Source organism: Bos grunniens, chromosome 3 (genome assembly GCF_055505025.1).
Source record: "Bos grunniens cultivar Pamir isolate PY7600 chromosome 3, Bosgru_T2T1.0, whole genome shotgun sequence".
Lineage (NCBI taxonomy): Eukaryota > Metazoa > Chordata > Mammalia > Artiodactyla > Bovidae > Bos > Bos grunniens.
In genome coordinates, this window is record NC_141167.1 from 105,345,143 (window position 1) to 105,358,374 (window position 13,232).

The 13,232-nt window shown below is 40.0% G+C and overlaps 1 protein-coding gene across 50 annotated transcripts in view; it reads left to right on the forward strand.

Annotated features, from left to right (window-relative positions):
- Nucleotides 1–13,232, forward strand: part of UBAP2L (ubiquitin associated protein 2 like) — a 47,395-nt gene that overhangs the window by 4,156 nt on the left and 30,007 nt on the right. For 27 of the 50 annotated variants that reach the window (XM_086392828.1, XM_086392844.1, XM_086392860.1 and 24 more), the window contains exons 2-8: nucleotides 772–901; nucleotides 2,401–2,478; nucleotides 3,044–3,154; nucleotides 9,488–9,656; nucleotides 10,037–10,132; nucleotides 11,534–11,579; nucleotides 12,039–12,151. In XM_086392828.1, the coding sequence (XP_086248954.1) occupies nucleotides 812–901; nucleotides 2,401–2,478; nucleotides 3,044–3,154; nucleotides 9,488–9,656; nucleotides 10,037–10,132; nucleotides 11,534–11,579; nucleotides 12,039–12,151 (703 nt within the window). In that variant the 5' untranslated portion in view covers nucleotides 772–811. Of the gene's footprint in view, nucleotides 1–771; nucleotides 902–2,400; nucleotides 2,479–3,043; nucleotides 3,155–9,487; nucleotides 9,690–10,036; nucleotides 10,133–11,533; nucleotides 11,580–12,038; nucleotides 12,152–13,232 lie in introns of all 50 variants that reach the window. The other 23 variants (XM_086392823.1, XM_086392824.1, XM_086392836.1 and 20 more) reach the window with 1 other exon arrangement.

The window sequence follows — 13,232 nt, forward strand, 5'->3', positions numbered from 1 at the left end:
TATTAAGGTGAGTGGTGGAGGGTAATTGCCATTCTGGTTTCTTGGAACTTCGGACTTAGGAAACCAACATAAGCAGCCACAAAAGTAGGGTGCTGGGATTATTATCCAAGGAACTGAGATTCTGAGCAGGCACTGGGGTAATAACATGCCTTGTGGAAAGTTGCGGGAGCCCCTGCACCATACTGAGGGACAGAAACTTGAGGGAGAAAGGGTAGACTTGAGCTTGTCCTTTCCCAAATGATGGAGGACACATGCAGCTTATGTTTAAAAGGTTGTAAGATAGGTAAAGCTGTTTTCAAAGGTAGGTTGAATACAGCGTTTTAAATTGTTTTTATTTGAAGTATAGGCTGATCCCCTTCCTGGAAGGCTTTTGTTTCCAGGCTTTACTGATTATTTTTCCTTCTGTCAGAGGGACTTTATATATTCACTTACGGGATGACTTGATTCTTAACATTGTTTTGCTAACTATCAAGATAGCAAAACTTAACAAAGCCTGCTTATAAGGGACTGTAACCAAATTGTGCCCATAACTTTAAAATAAGCAAACATCACTTAACACATGTTTTATACATTTATTGTTCTGCAAAAATGGATTAGTCCCCTAAAGAATTCATCAGACTATAAATGTCTCAAGAACAGGTGCATGTTGGTTTCTTTGAAGAAATGATAGTGGTGAAGGTGCTGATGAAAAAGGTTGAAAACATTTTACCTGCATTTAACATCTAAACTTTTTTTTCTTCCTTTTTTTTTTTTTTTTTTTAAATCTTTCAGTATTCTACCTTGTAAATACTGTTATTTGTATATACTGTAAATGATGACGTCGGTGGGCACTAACCGAGCCCGGGGAAACTGGGAGCCACCTCAAAACCAAAACCAGACACAGCACAAGCAGCGGCCCCAGGTAAAGAACCCAAGGGCTATGGATCCATGGGGTAGCCTTGAGGTTGATACTGGTTTACATCTAGTACAGCAACGTTCTATGCTTTGGGTTATTAGTTTGGGTGCTTTATTCTTATTTTCTTATCCTTTCCTCTTTTCACTTGGGGCCTAATAACTGTTAATGACACTCTGTGATGCAGTGTGCTTATTTTTATTGTTAATTTACTGCATTATGAGGCTTGGAAAGAATGGGTCCTGTGCTTTGTATCTCTAAGATAGCAGTTTCCTTTATTCATCTGGGTTGTTTCAGCAATATATTTCTCATTTCCTAGAATTTCCACTTTGACATCTCTTTAGCCAGTCTTTGTCTTGCCACCTTTTCCTTTCCTTTGCTCTTGTTTTCCCTAACTGGTCTTTTATTTTCCTCTCTCGTCTCATGGAGGCCTAATCTGATTTTTCCTTTCCCATGAGGAGTTAGCGTCTTTACTGTGTTCCTTTAAGATTAACAAATGAAACACTATAGAGTATTGCATAGTTTTAAAGAATAAATTAACCTGGGCGCTGAGGTTTATGAGGTTTTGGGTTTTTTTTTTAATTGAATTTAGATATATTTTTTAATAACCAGTTCAGTATTTGTTGGCACCTAATATGAATGAATCAGTTATATTTGGTTATGGTCAGATAAATATGTCAGATTAGAACTTTCTCTTATCCATTTTTCTTTTACTTCTCTTTCCAGGTGAATTTCTAGCAGAATTCTAGTATTTATCTCAGCTGGGGCTAAAATTTCTGACATCTTACAAGCATACATTGGATTCTTGGAGGATATGCTCAGTGTATCCTCAGACTAAACCTTATGCTATTCTCATCCCTAGGGAATAAGAGAGTGACAGTGATCATTGCAGGAACAGGGTTTTCACATGACTTTGCAAATACATGAAATTGAATTAAGGCACAGATGTTTCAAAGTGGTGTTTGATCCCAAAATGAGTCTCTTTAACTGTGAACATAAAAGCTCCGTGCTTTTTTGGAGAAAGTAGTGTGAAATAGTGACAGCTTAACTCTGTGTTGTTGTTTTGTTCATTTAAGCATCTTACGTGGTGGAAAGAGCCTAATGGCTATATAGTCCATGAGGTCGCAAAGAGTCGGACACGACTGAGCAACTGAAGTGAAGTGGTGGAAATGTTTTATTACTTGGTCATGTGTAACAGGGAGAAGGAAATTGGGGTGGGAGATGGTGCATATTGATTGTTGTTGTTCAGTTGCTAAGTTGTGTCAGACTCGTTTGCAACCCCATGGACTGTAGCCCACCAGGCTCCTCTGTCCATGGGATTTCCCAGGCAAGAATACTGGAGTGGGTTGCCATTTCCTTTTCCAGGGGATCTTCCCAACCCAGGAATTGAACCCGAGTCTCCTACTTGGCAGGTGGATTCTTTGCCGCTGAGCCACCTGGGAAGCCCAGTTGACTGTGTTGGTCCCTCTCATTTCTCTAAACTGTTGTCTCTTGATCTTGCTTTTTAGGCCACTGCAGAACAAATTCGACTTGCACAGATGATTTCGGACCATAATGATGCTGACTTTGAGGAAAAGGTGAAACAAGTGAGTGTATTTTTGATTTGTCTTAATTTGTGGGAAAAAACAAAGATTAAAGCGCAGTTAATAGGATTGATGCCTACCGGGATACTTTCCACTTTAGGTATTATAAGAATTTTAACCTGAAATATAATAGGTTAAGCCAATACATGAGTGCTTTTATTGTGTGATTTACTGTGCCCCTTTGGACAGATACCGTGTTCAAAGAGATTTTATCTTAATTTTAAACTCTTTTTTGAATGACTATTAGTACTGTTGTACAGTAACATTGAGCATTTGTGGTATCTAGGAAATATGGAGAGTCATGGTATACTGAAGCCTGTGTGTTTCTGCATTTGATTCTCTATTAGATACTTTATTGTTCGATTGTTTTATAAATACTTTTGCCCCATCCTTAATCACAGGTGTTAGTATTTTGCTTTTGGAGCTAGAATGTCAAAATTCTGCATGTTTTGCTTTTTTAAACCTAATTCTTTCAAACTCAGCTGTGTCTTCTCCCTTTCCTTCATCTGTTTTCCTTTTGTGGGGAGTGCAAGCTTGTTCATAATGGTTGTTGATCTTTCTCTTTCAGCTGATTGATATCACAGGCAAGAACCAGGATGAATGTGTCATTGCTTTGCATGACTGCAATGGAGATGTCAACAGAGCCATCAATGTACTGCTGGAAGGAAACCCAGATACGGTAGAGTGCTAATAAAGTGTTCTAGAAAGTGGGTCCCTGGTTGAGAGGCTAGTAAATTCCAAAAATAGCAAGTGGGGTCAACTTAAAGCATACTCTCTTATTCTCCAAATAAAGCAAGGAAGTGTCTTTATATTTGCTGGAGGTTGCAAACACTTAAAATTTTGTGCAATAAATAGAACAGATAAAATCAGTTTCTTTTAGTTGGCCTGGCATAATTGTTGATTCTAGGCTAATGACTACTTTCAAGACTTGGTTAGTCTTGAGTAAAGAGTTGCTGCTAAATAGCCTTAGTTACTAATAGATTTATTGCTGTTGAACAAAGCCACAGCCCTTCCTGGATTCTGATTTCAGAACAGTCCCACCAATATTAGCTTTACATTTCACAATACCTTTTTTTTTTTTTCACAATACCTTTTTATCATGTGAACTTATTTTTGTTGAAGTAGCAGAGAAAGAAATCTTTTTAAAAAATAATTTATTTTTTTCATGACTTTTTGGCTGCTCTGGGTCTTTGTTACTGTTCTCAGGCTTTCTCTAGTTGTGGAGAGGGGCTGTTTTTCATTGAGCTGTGCAGGCTTCTCACTGTGGTGGCTTCTCTTGTTGCAGAGCACGGGCTCTAGGCACACAGGCTTTAGTAGTTGCAGCGTTCGGGCTCAGTAGTTGTGGCTCGAGGGCTTAATTGCTCCGATGCATTTGGGATCTTTCCAGACCAGGGATCCAACTCATGTCCCCTGCATTGACATATGGGTTCCTAACCACTGGATGACCAGGGAAGCCTGAGAAACAAACTTTACAGCTTGTTGACCATTCCTGGAGATGGTAGAGGATATTGGAGGAACTCTTGCCCTGGAATTTAGAGTTGATTTCACCTTTTCCTTTCCACTTAATGAGAATGCTGTGTTTTGTTACTGTCTTACTATTGTATCAGACTGTTATGTCCTTTAAGAATAGGATTGTGCCTTACTAAATAATCTTTGGGATGTTCTGCAGTGTTTAGTAGAGACCTTTATTATTAGTTTTTTAAATGAGCAGTGTATCATTTGAAGTAATTTTCATTTTGTTGATCTTACTCAGGGGATTTTTGGTTGAGATGGAAAACCAGATTTCATCCTTAGATTAACTGATTCATGTTACAGTGTTACTTTAGCTGAATGTTGGAGGTTTGTCAGTTTCTTTGAGACAATGGGAAATAACAGTGAAAACTGTTTTTAGTCATTGAATTTAGATATGTAGATTTTTTTTCTTTAAAAGTGTGGTCCTAGATTAAGTTTTACAATTATTGCTTTTGTTTGAAAATTACTACCCGAATAATCAGATAGCAGTTTTGGTTCATTTTGAGTTTACTCTGGAGTAATTGCCTCAAGATTTTTCAGGGAGGAGGATGGAGAGGAAGTAGGACTACTTATGCTTTCTAAACGTATATATTTTTTTTTTGAGACGTCACTGGAAGTTCAGTGGTTAAGACTCCAAGCTCCCAATGCGCTGGCCGTGGGTTTGATCCCTAGTTGGGGGATAAGGTCCTGCATGCTGCATAGTGCAGAAGAAAAAAAAATGTGAAAAAATTTTATTTTGCACAAGTCACATTTTGTTTCACCTTCTAGTACTAGAAGTCTGACCTCCTTCCACAGTATTAAAAAAAATAAGCTAGAGAATGTAGGTTTATGCCCCAAATAAACCAGCAACTAGTGAAACCAGTGGCAATCAGTCAGCTGCCAGGAATGTTGCATGTATTTGGGTGGATGAGATCATATCAGAAAACTAGCAGTGCCTTTGGGCAAAGCATAGTAATTCTTTTTATGTATAGAACCCATCTGGTGCCAGCAGCTGATAAATAATCAGAGAGAAGCCAAAAGGCGACAGGTTTCTGAAACCTTCCAGGTTTTGATACAGATTAGCACAAACTCTTAAGGACTAACTGTTTTGAGTCTCATTTCCAGAGTTCCTGATGGCAGGTTTAGGTATGAGGTTACTATAATTTATGAATTAAAGCTACTATGAGCATAAAGTGACCTACAACTTAATGTGGAATCAGGGTGGGTTGGAAGAATAGGCAACACGGTACTGCTAGGTCCTAGGTGAAGAAGTGAAGTGAAGTCGCTCAGTCGTGTCTGACTCTTTGCGACCCCATGGACAGTAGCCTATCAGGCTCCATCGTCCATGGGATTTTCCAGGCAAGAGTACTGGAGTGGGCTGCCATTTCCTTCTCCAGGGGATCTTCCCAACCCAGGGATCGAACCTGGGTCTCCTGCATTGCAGACAGATGCTTTACCGTCTGAGCCAGGTGCTAGGTGGATGCTTAATATTTTTTTTGGCCAAGCTGTGTGGCTTGCAAGGTCTTAGTTTCCTGACCAGGGATTGAACCTGTGTCCCCTGTATTTTAAGGCAAATTGTTAACCACTGGACCACCAGGGAAGTTCCTTTAATATAGTTATGTATTTAGTTATTTATTTTTATTTGGTCATGCTGGGTCTTCAGTGCTTCTTGAGGGTTTTTCTCTAGTTGGGGCAAGTGCGGACAGCTCTTTTGGTGCATGGACTTCTCATTGCGGTGGCTTCTCTTGTTGCAGAGCACAGGCTCTAGGCACACAAACTTCAGTAGTTGCAGTGTGTCGGCTTAGTTGCTCCTTGGCATCCTTTAGTATAGTTTTAAATTTACTTGTTTTGAACTTAAAGATGTTTAAATTGTGGTGAAATACACTAGAGGAAATTGACCAATTTAACCATTTTAAGTAAACAATTCTTTGTCACTAAGGACAGTCACAGTGCTGGACAGCCATTCTTGTTGTGTAATCACCAAGTTGTGTCTGACTCTTCTGCAACCCCCTGGACCGTAGCCCGCCAGCTTCCTCTGTCCACGGGGTTTCCCAGGCAAGAATACTGGAGTGGACTGCCTTGACCTCCTCCAGGAGGTCTTCCTGATCCAAGGATCCAAACTGTGTCTGCTGCTAGGCAGCAGACTCTGCCACTGAGCCTCCTGGGAGGCCCTGTGCAACCATTCCCACTGCCCTTTCCAGAACTGGTCCATTTCCCAGTGAGAAACCATGTCCATAGAACAATTAACTCTCCATGCCCCACTCCCAGCTCGGGTAACACCTTCTGTTTGTGGTATCTCATATAAGGTATTGCCTATTCTTGGTACCTCATAAAAGTGGAATCAAGTATTTGTCCTTTTGTGTTTCATTTACCAAAATATTTTTAAGGTTTATCTGTATTGTGATTGGCGTCAGAATTTTAGTCCTTCGGAAGACTGAGTAATAGTCTGTTGTGTGTTTATAGCACATTTTGTTTATCCACTTACCATTGGCGAACACTTCAGATTATTTGGAAATAAATTGTAGACATCAGAGTACTTTGATTTCCTAAATTCTTCAGCATGTTTTCCTAAAAGGATACTGTTTTATATGACAATATTATTGTTAGCCCTGAGAAAATTAATAGTAATTTCATATTACTATTCCATTTTTTTAAAGTTATTTGATAGCTGTTACTGAGCAAACCTTCCTCAGCAATCAATGCAAAGAAATAGAGGAAAACAATAGAATGGGAAAGACTAGAGATATCTTCAAGAAAATTAGAGATACCAAGGGAACATTTCATGCAAAGATGGGCTCGATAAAGGACAGAAACGGTATGGACCTAACAGAAGCAGAAGATACTAAGAGGTGGCAAGAATACACAGAATAACTGTACAAAAAAGATCTTCACGACCAAGATAATCACGATGATGTGATCACTCACCTAGAGCCAGACATCCTGGAATGTGAAGTCAAGTGGACCTTAGAAAGCATCACTACGAACAAAGCTAGTGGAGGTGATGGAATTCTAGTTGAGCTATTTTAAATCCTGGAAGATGATGCTGTGAAAGTGCTGCACTCAGTATGCCAGCAAATTTGGAAAACTCAGCAGTGGCCATAGGACTGGAAAAGGTCAGTTTTCATTCCAATCCCAAAGAAAGTCAATGCCAAAGAATGCTCAAACTACCGCACAATTGCACTCATCTCACACGCTAGTAAAGCTCAAAATTCTCCAAGCCAGGCTTCAGCAATACGTGAACCATGAACTTCCAGATGTTCAAGCTGGTTTTAGAAAAGGCAGAGGAATCTGAGATCATATTGCCAACATCTGCTGGATCATGGAAAAAGCACGGGAGTTCTAGAAAAACATCTACTTCTGCTTTATTGACTATGCCAAAGCCTTTGTGTGGATCACAATAAACTGTGGAAAATTCTTCAAGAGATAGGAATACCAGACCACCTGACTTGCCTCTTGAGAAACCTATATGCAGGTCAGGAAGCAACAGTTAGAACTGGACATGGAACAACAGACTGGTTCCAAATACGAAAAGGAGTACGTCAAGGCTGTATATTGTCACCCTGCTTTTTTAACTTATATGCAGACTACATCATGAGAAACGCTGGGCTGGAAGAAGCACAAGCTGGAATCAAGATTGCCAGGAGAAATATCAATAACCTCAGATATGCAGAGAACACCACCCTTATGGCAGAAAGTGAAGAGGAACTGAAAAGCCTCTTGATGAAAGTGAAAGAGGAGAGTGAAAAAGTTGGCTTAAAGCTCAACATTTAGAAAACGAAGATCATGGCATCTGGTCCCATCACTTCATGGGAAATAGATGGGGAAACAGTGCAAACAGTGTCAGACTTTATTTTTTTGGGCTCGAAAATCACTGCAGATGGTGATTGCAGCCATGAAATTAAGAGACACTTACTCCTTGGAAGGAAAGTTATGACCAACCTAGATAGCATATTGAAAAGCAGAGACATTACTTTGCCAACCAAGGTCCGTCTAGTCAAGGCTATGGTTTTTCCAGTGGTCGTGTATGGATGTGAGAGTTGGACTGTGAAGAAAGCTGAGCACCAAAGAATTGATGCTTTTGAACTGTGGTGTTGGAGAAGACTCTTGAGAGTTCCTTGGACTGCAAGGAGATCAGCCCTGGGATTTCTTTGGAAGGAATGATGCTAAAGCTGAAACTCCAGTACTTTGGCCACCTCGTGCGAAGAGTTGACTCATTAGAAAAGACCCTGATGCTGGGAGGGATTGGGGGCAGGAGGAGAAGGGGACGACAGAGGATGAGATGGCTGGATGGCATCACTGACTCGATGGACGTGAGTCTGAGTGAACTCTGGGAGTTGGTGATGGATAGGGAGGCCTGGTGTGCTGCGATTCATGGGGTTGCAAAGAGTCGGACATGACTGAACTGAACTGAGCAAACAGGGCCATCGTAATTTGGTATTACGTAATTTGGTATTTGGAATATTGGTGTCCAGGATGGTAAACATGATAGTCTTGGCATTTGAACTGAAACTTATTTATACACGTTTGAACTTATTTGTATGTATTTTCTGCAAAAATTATAAATCAGTATATGTATATATTTAAAACTTGAAATCTATAAGGAATTCTCTGGCAGTCCAGTGGTTAAGACTCTGCTCTTTGACTCTGCTGAGCACCTGGGTTCAGTCCCTGGTCAGGGAACTGAGAACCTGCAAGCCACAAGGCAAGGCAAAAAAAAAAGAACTTTAAGTTTATAAAATTAATTTTCCTAAGGAATGAGTTTTTGCACGACTGTTTAGCTTATTTTCCTTGCTATAAATATTTGCTCCTGAACTCCTTTGAGGAAGGTTGAATTGTATTATAGCAATTTCAGATGCATAAGGGGAACACAGTGAGTAAAATAAGACATAGCATGTCTCAGGGCCAGGGCTGTGCTTTCCTGACTGCTATTTGGTCGTCTTTTAAATAAAGGAAATTGGTGTGTGTGGAAGGGGTGGGTTAGGGAACAGGTGTAGTTGTTTTCCTCCTAAATTCTAGGTTGCTTAATTTGAGACTGTACTCGACTCAAATGCTATTCATTCACTCTGAATTCAAAGTTAACTTTTAGAAACTTTGAGTTTTCAGCTTTGTTTGACATAGATAAGGCTATAAAAAATTGGAAATTACTGAATGCATAGGGAATTAGTGTTTTCAGCCCGGGAAACACACTTGAAAGGACGAACCAGTAAGTAACTAGGCCCTTTGACTAAGGGGACACCGAGTGACTGAACTGGATGGAGATCTCGGTGACCCTTTTGGGAATGATTCCTGCATCCGTTTGCTCATAAGCACCTCCTCCACAGAAAGGGCTTCAATTTTGCAGTGATAGGTGCAGAATTTGTCTTGAGGTCCTGTCTATACCTCAATTTAAACAGAAGTAAACTTATAGAAGTATCTTAGATATGGATACTGAGAGAATGGTTAACAGTTGTCCCAACTTTTATCTCTCATTTCCTGGTAGCAACCTATACTGATTTGACACGAATGTTCTTTTCTTCTTTAGCATTCCTGGGAGATGGTCGGGAAGAAGAAGGGAGTCTCAGGACAAAAGGATGGTGGCCAAACGGAATCCAACGAGGAAGGCAAAGAAAATCGAGACCGGGACAGAGACTATAGTCGGCGACGTGGTGGGCCACCAAGACGGGGAAGAGGTGCCAGCCGTGGACGAGAGTGTATGCATGGGGCTTTAACAAAACCAGCTGTGGGTTAGTAATGTCTAGACTTGAGGGATGTCAGGGCCTTGTGAGGCTAAACCTGGTAACCATTATCTTTTTGATTTTTTTTACGATCATCTGTTCTGAGATCTTGGCATTTCTTACATATAGATTTTTTTAGCAACAGCCACCAGTTTAGCATGAAATTACCTTGTTAGCTGTTTGTAAGATTTTTTGACTGGGAACCATTCCCCTAGTAACCATCATGTTCTGTCCTTCTAGCTCATTTTCTCTTCTTTGTTTTTGTCTCCCCCTAATCATGTATGCATACAGTTTATATATATTTTTCCTGTTCACTTTACTCTGGCCATTTGTAGTGTTCTGTTTTTAAATTTCAGTTCGAGGTCAGGAAAATGGATTAGATGGCACCAAGAGTGGAGGGCCTTCTGGAAGAGGCACAGAAAGAGGCAGAAGAGGTCGTGGCCGAGGCAGAGGTGATCAGTTTGTTGGGGGAATGGATGTTGGGGACATGCTACTCTTATTAGTTTAGTAGGGGGTCTGCTTTATTTAAAAAAAAAAAAATTCAATCTCAAAAATATACAATCAACTCCTACAGCTCAATTCCAGAAAAATAAATGACCCAATCAAAAAATGGGCCAAAGAACTAAATAGACGTATCTCCAAAGAAGACATACAGATGGCTAACAAACACATGAAAAGATGCTCAACATCACTCATTATCAGAGAAATGCAAATCAAAACCACTATGAGGTACCATTTCACCCCAGTCAGAATGGCTGTGATCCAAAAGTCTACAAGCAATAAATGCTGGAGAGGGTGTGGAGAAAAGCGAACCCTCTTACACTATTGGTGGGAATGCAAACTAGTACAGCCACTATGGAGAACAGTGTGGAGATTCCTTAAAAAACTGGAAATAGAACTGCCTTATGATCCAGCAATCCCACTGCTGGGCATACACACTGAGGAAACCAGAATTGAAAGAGACAACGTGTACCCCAATGTTCATGGCAGCACTGTTTGTAATAGCCAGGACATGGAAGCAACCTAGATGTCCATCAGCAGATGAATGGATAAGAAAGCTGTGGTACATATACACAATGGAGTATTACTCAGCCATTAAAAAGAATACATTTGAATCAGTTCTAATGAGGTGGATGAAACTGGAGCGTATTATACAGAGTGAAGTAAGCCAGAAAGAAAAACACCAATACAGTATACTAACGCATATATATGGAATTTAGAAAGATGGTAACAATAACCCTGTATACGAGACAGCAAAAGAGACACTGATGTATAGAACAGTCTTTTGGACTCTGTGGGAGAGGAAGAGGGTGGGATGATATGGGAGAATGGCATTGAAATACGTATAATATCATATATGAAACGAGTCGCCAGTCCAGGTTCGATGCACGATACTGGATGCTTGGGGCTGGTGCACTGGGATCACCCAGAGGGATGGTATGGGGAGGGAGGAGGGTTCAGGATGGGGAACGCGGGTATACCTGTGGCGGATTCATTTCGATATTTGGCAAAACCAATACAATATTGTAAAGTTTAAAAATTCAGATGGATGCTGGATACCTTAATTGTTGAGATGTAGTGCAAATTCTGGAGATTACTGTGAGGGCAGTGGGGATGAAGGTAGATGTCATTTCCTCTAGTATTGTTATTACTATATTTGCTTAAGGATCTGGCAGTTCACTCAGCAAAGAAACATTCTTGTCAATAATAAGGATTGTCCTCCTGTATTAACTGATGTGCTTCAGAGTGAGAGAAGGAACATCTAATGATGTCAACCACTTACTTTCCAAAGTTGCCTCAGTTGGCATGGTGGTTTATATCAATTTTTAAAATGTTTCCCTCTCCCTCTTTAGGTGGCTCTGGTAGGCGCGGAGGAAGGTTTTCTGCTCAAGGAATGGGGTGAGTTTCATTGATCCAATGTCAAAGTCTTTAATTTTTTTCCATAAGTGTTACCATAGTAGCTTGATGTGGTTAATATTCTGGTATCCTGAGGATAATAGGCAGCTAAGTAACCAAATGTGATCAGACAGATTGCTATAGTATTTCATCAGATGTGTCCAGACATTGGGCTTATTTTAGTGAGATAAGCATTTACCACCTGGATTACTTTATCTCATAACTTCATGTGAATATATATACCTGCTGTTTTTCCAAAATCTTTATGTGGATTTTATCAGTGGCCTAATGCAAGGGGAATGATAGATATCTATATGAGTATATCATGAAATTTTAGGTAAGCTGGTACAATGAGGAAAAGTGAACAGACAAGATTCTAATTGCCCTCCTTTTGAGTTAATTTCAACTGATGTTGCTTAGAGCTCAGAGGCTCTTAAGCTTTTTATTTATTTTTTCTCCCAGAACCTTTAACCCAGCTGATTATGCAGAGCCGGCCAATACTGATGATAACTATGGCAATAATAGCGGCAATACATGGAACAACACTGGCCACTTTGAACCAGACGATGGGACGAGTGAGTGACTGTTTTATTCATTTTTTGTCTTTTGGAACCTAAGGAAGTAATTTTTTTGAGGTTATACTAACATAAGAATGTGGAGGTATAGTTTTTGAGTGCTGAGACAGGGAGAGAGAGGGATAACGGTTGTATTAGTGTGTACTCTGTATTTATTGTGTGCCTACAGGCACATTATACATGCTGTTTCACCTGATCTGTCACTATTTTATAAAACAAACATTATTTATTGTCACTTTTCAGATGACAAGATTTAGATTGCAGGAGTGATTATGAAATTTGCTAGTATCTGAACTTAGAATTTTTCGACTCCAGAAGGCCGTGTGCTCTTTCCATTATACCGTCAGCTCCCAGTTGTATTTCCTAGTGTTTCTGTTTGGCTTTGCCTTTTGACAAGATATCCAGGATTACTCAACCCACTACTTGTAGAGGTGAACAGGGCCCAGAATCAAAGCCCACTGTTAATTTGTTTTTGCATACAGAGATAGGAATGTCTTTTTCCTTTAATTTTTGGTAAATATCAGTATCTGGGCAAGAAGAAATTCTGGAGACTTTTAGCCTCTCATTGTTGGATAGTGTTCTGGGTGTGATAGGGTATTATGGATTTGCTTTTTTTTGTTAGCTGACTTTGGTGCTTATCTGGGTAGCATAGATGTTTGTGGATATGTTAGGCTTGTGGGACACAGCAAGATGTATTTGGAAGTAAAAAATACTTTGATTACTTTAAATGAGAGCAGCCTCTGGGTTCCAGAGTATTTTCTTCTGAGGAGATCAACTATCTCCTTCTGGCTGAGTCAACACTTGGAAAGAAAAGCCTGAGACTTTTTTTGTCTTATAAAGGGGGGATGGGTTAATAGAGGAGCATGAAATAGGCTCTCTTGACTGTTTATCCACTTAAATTTGCCTTACCCCCCTTTCAGAGATCTGTTACCTTAATCTTGCATCTTTAGGAAGGTCTTTGGCACAAACTTCTTCTCACCTACTGGCCACAGTATGCTATAACTCAGATCCTGAGTATTACATGCTTTTTGTTCATCAAGCTGTCTTAAAAGCTCATTTTGAATACAGATTTTTCAGGAGC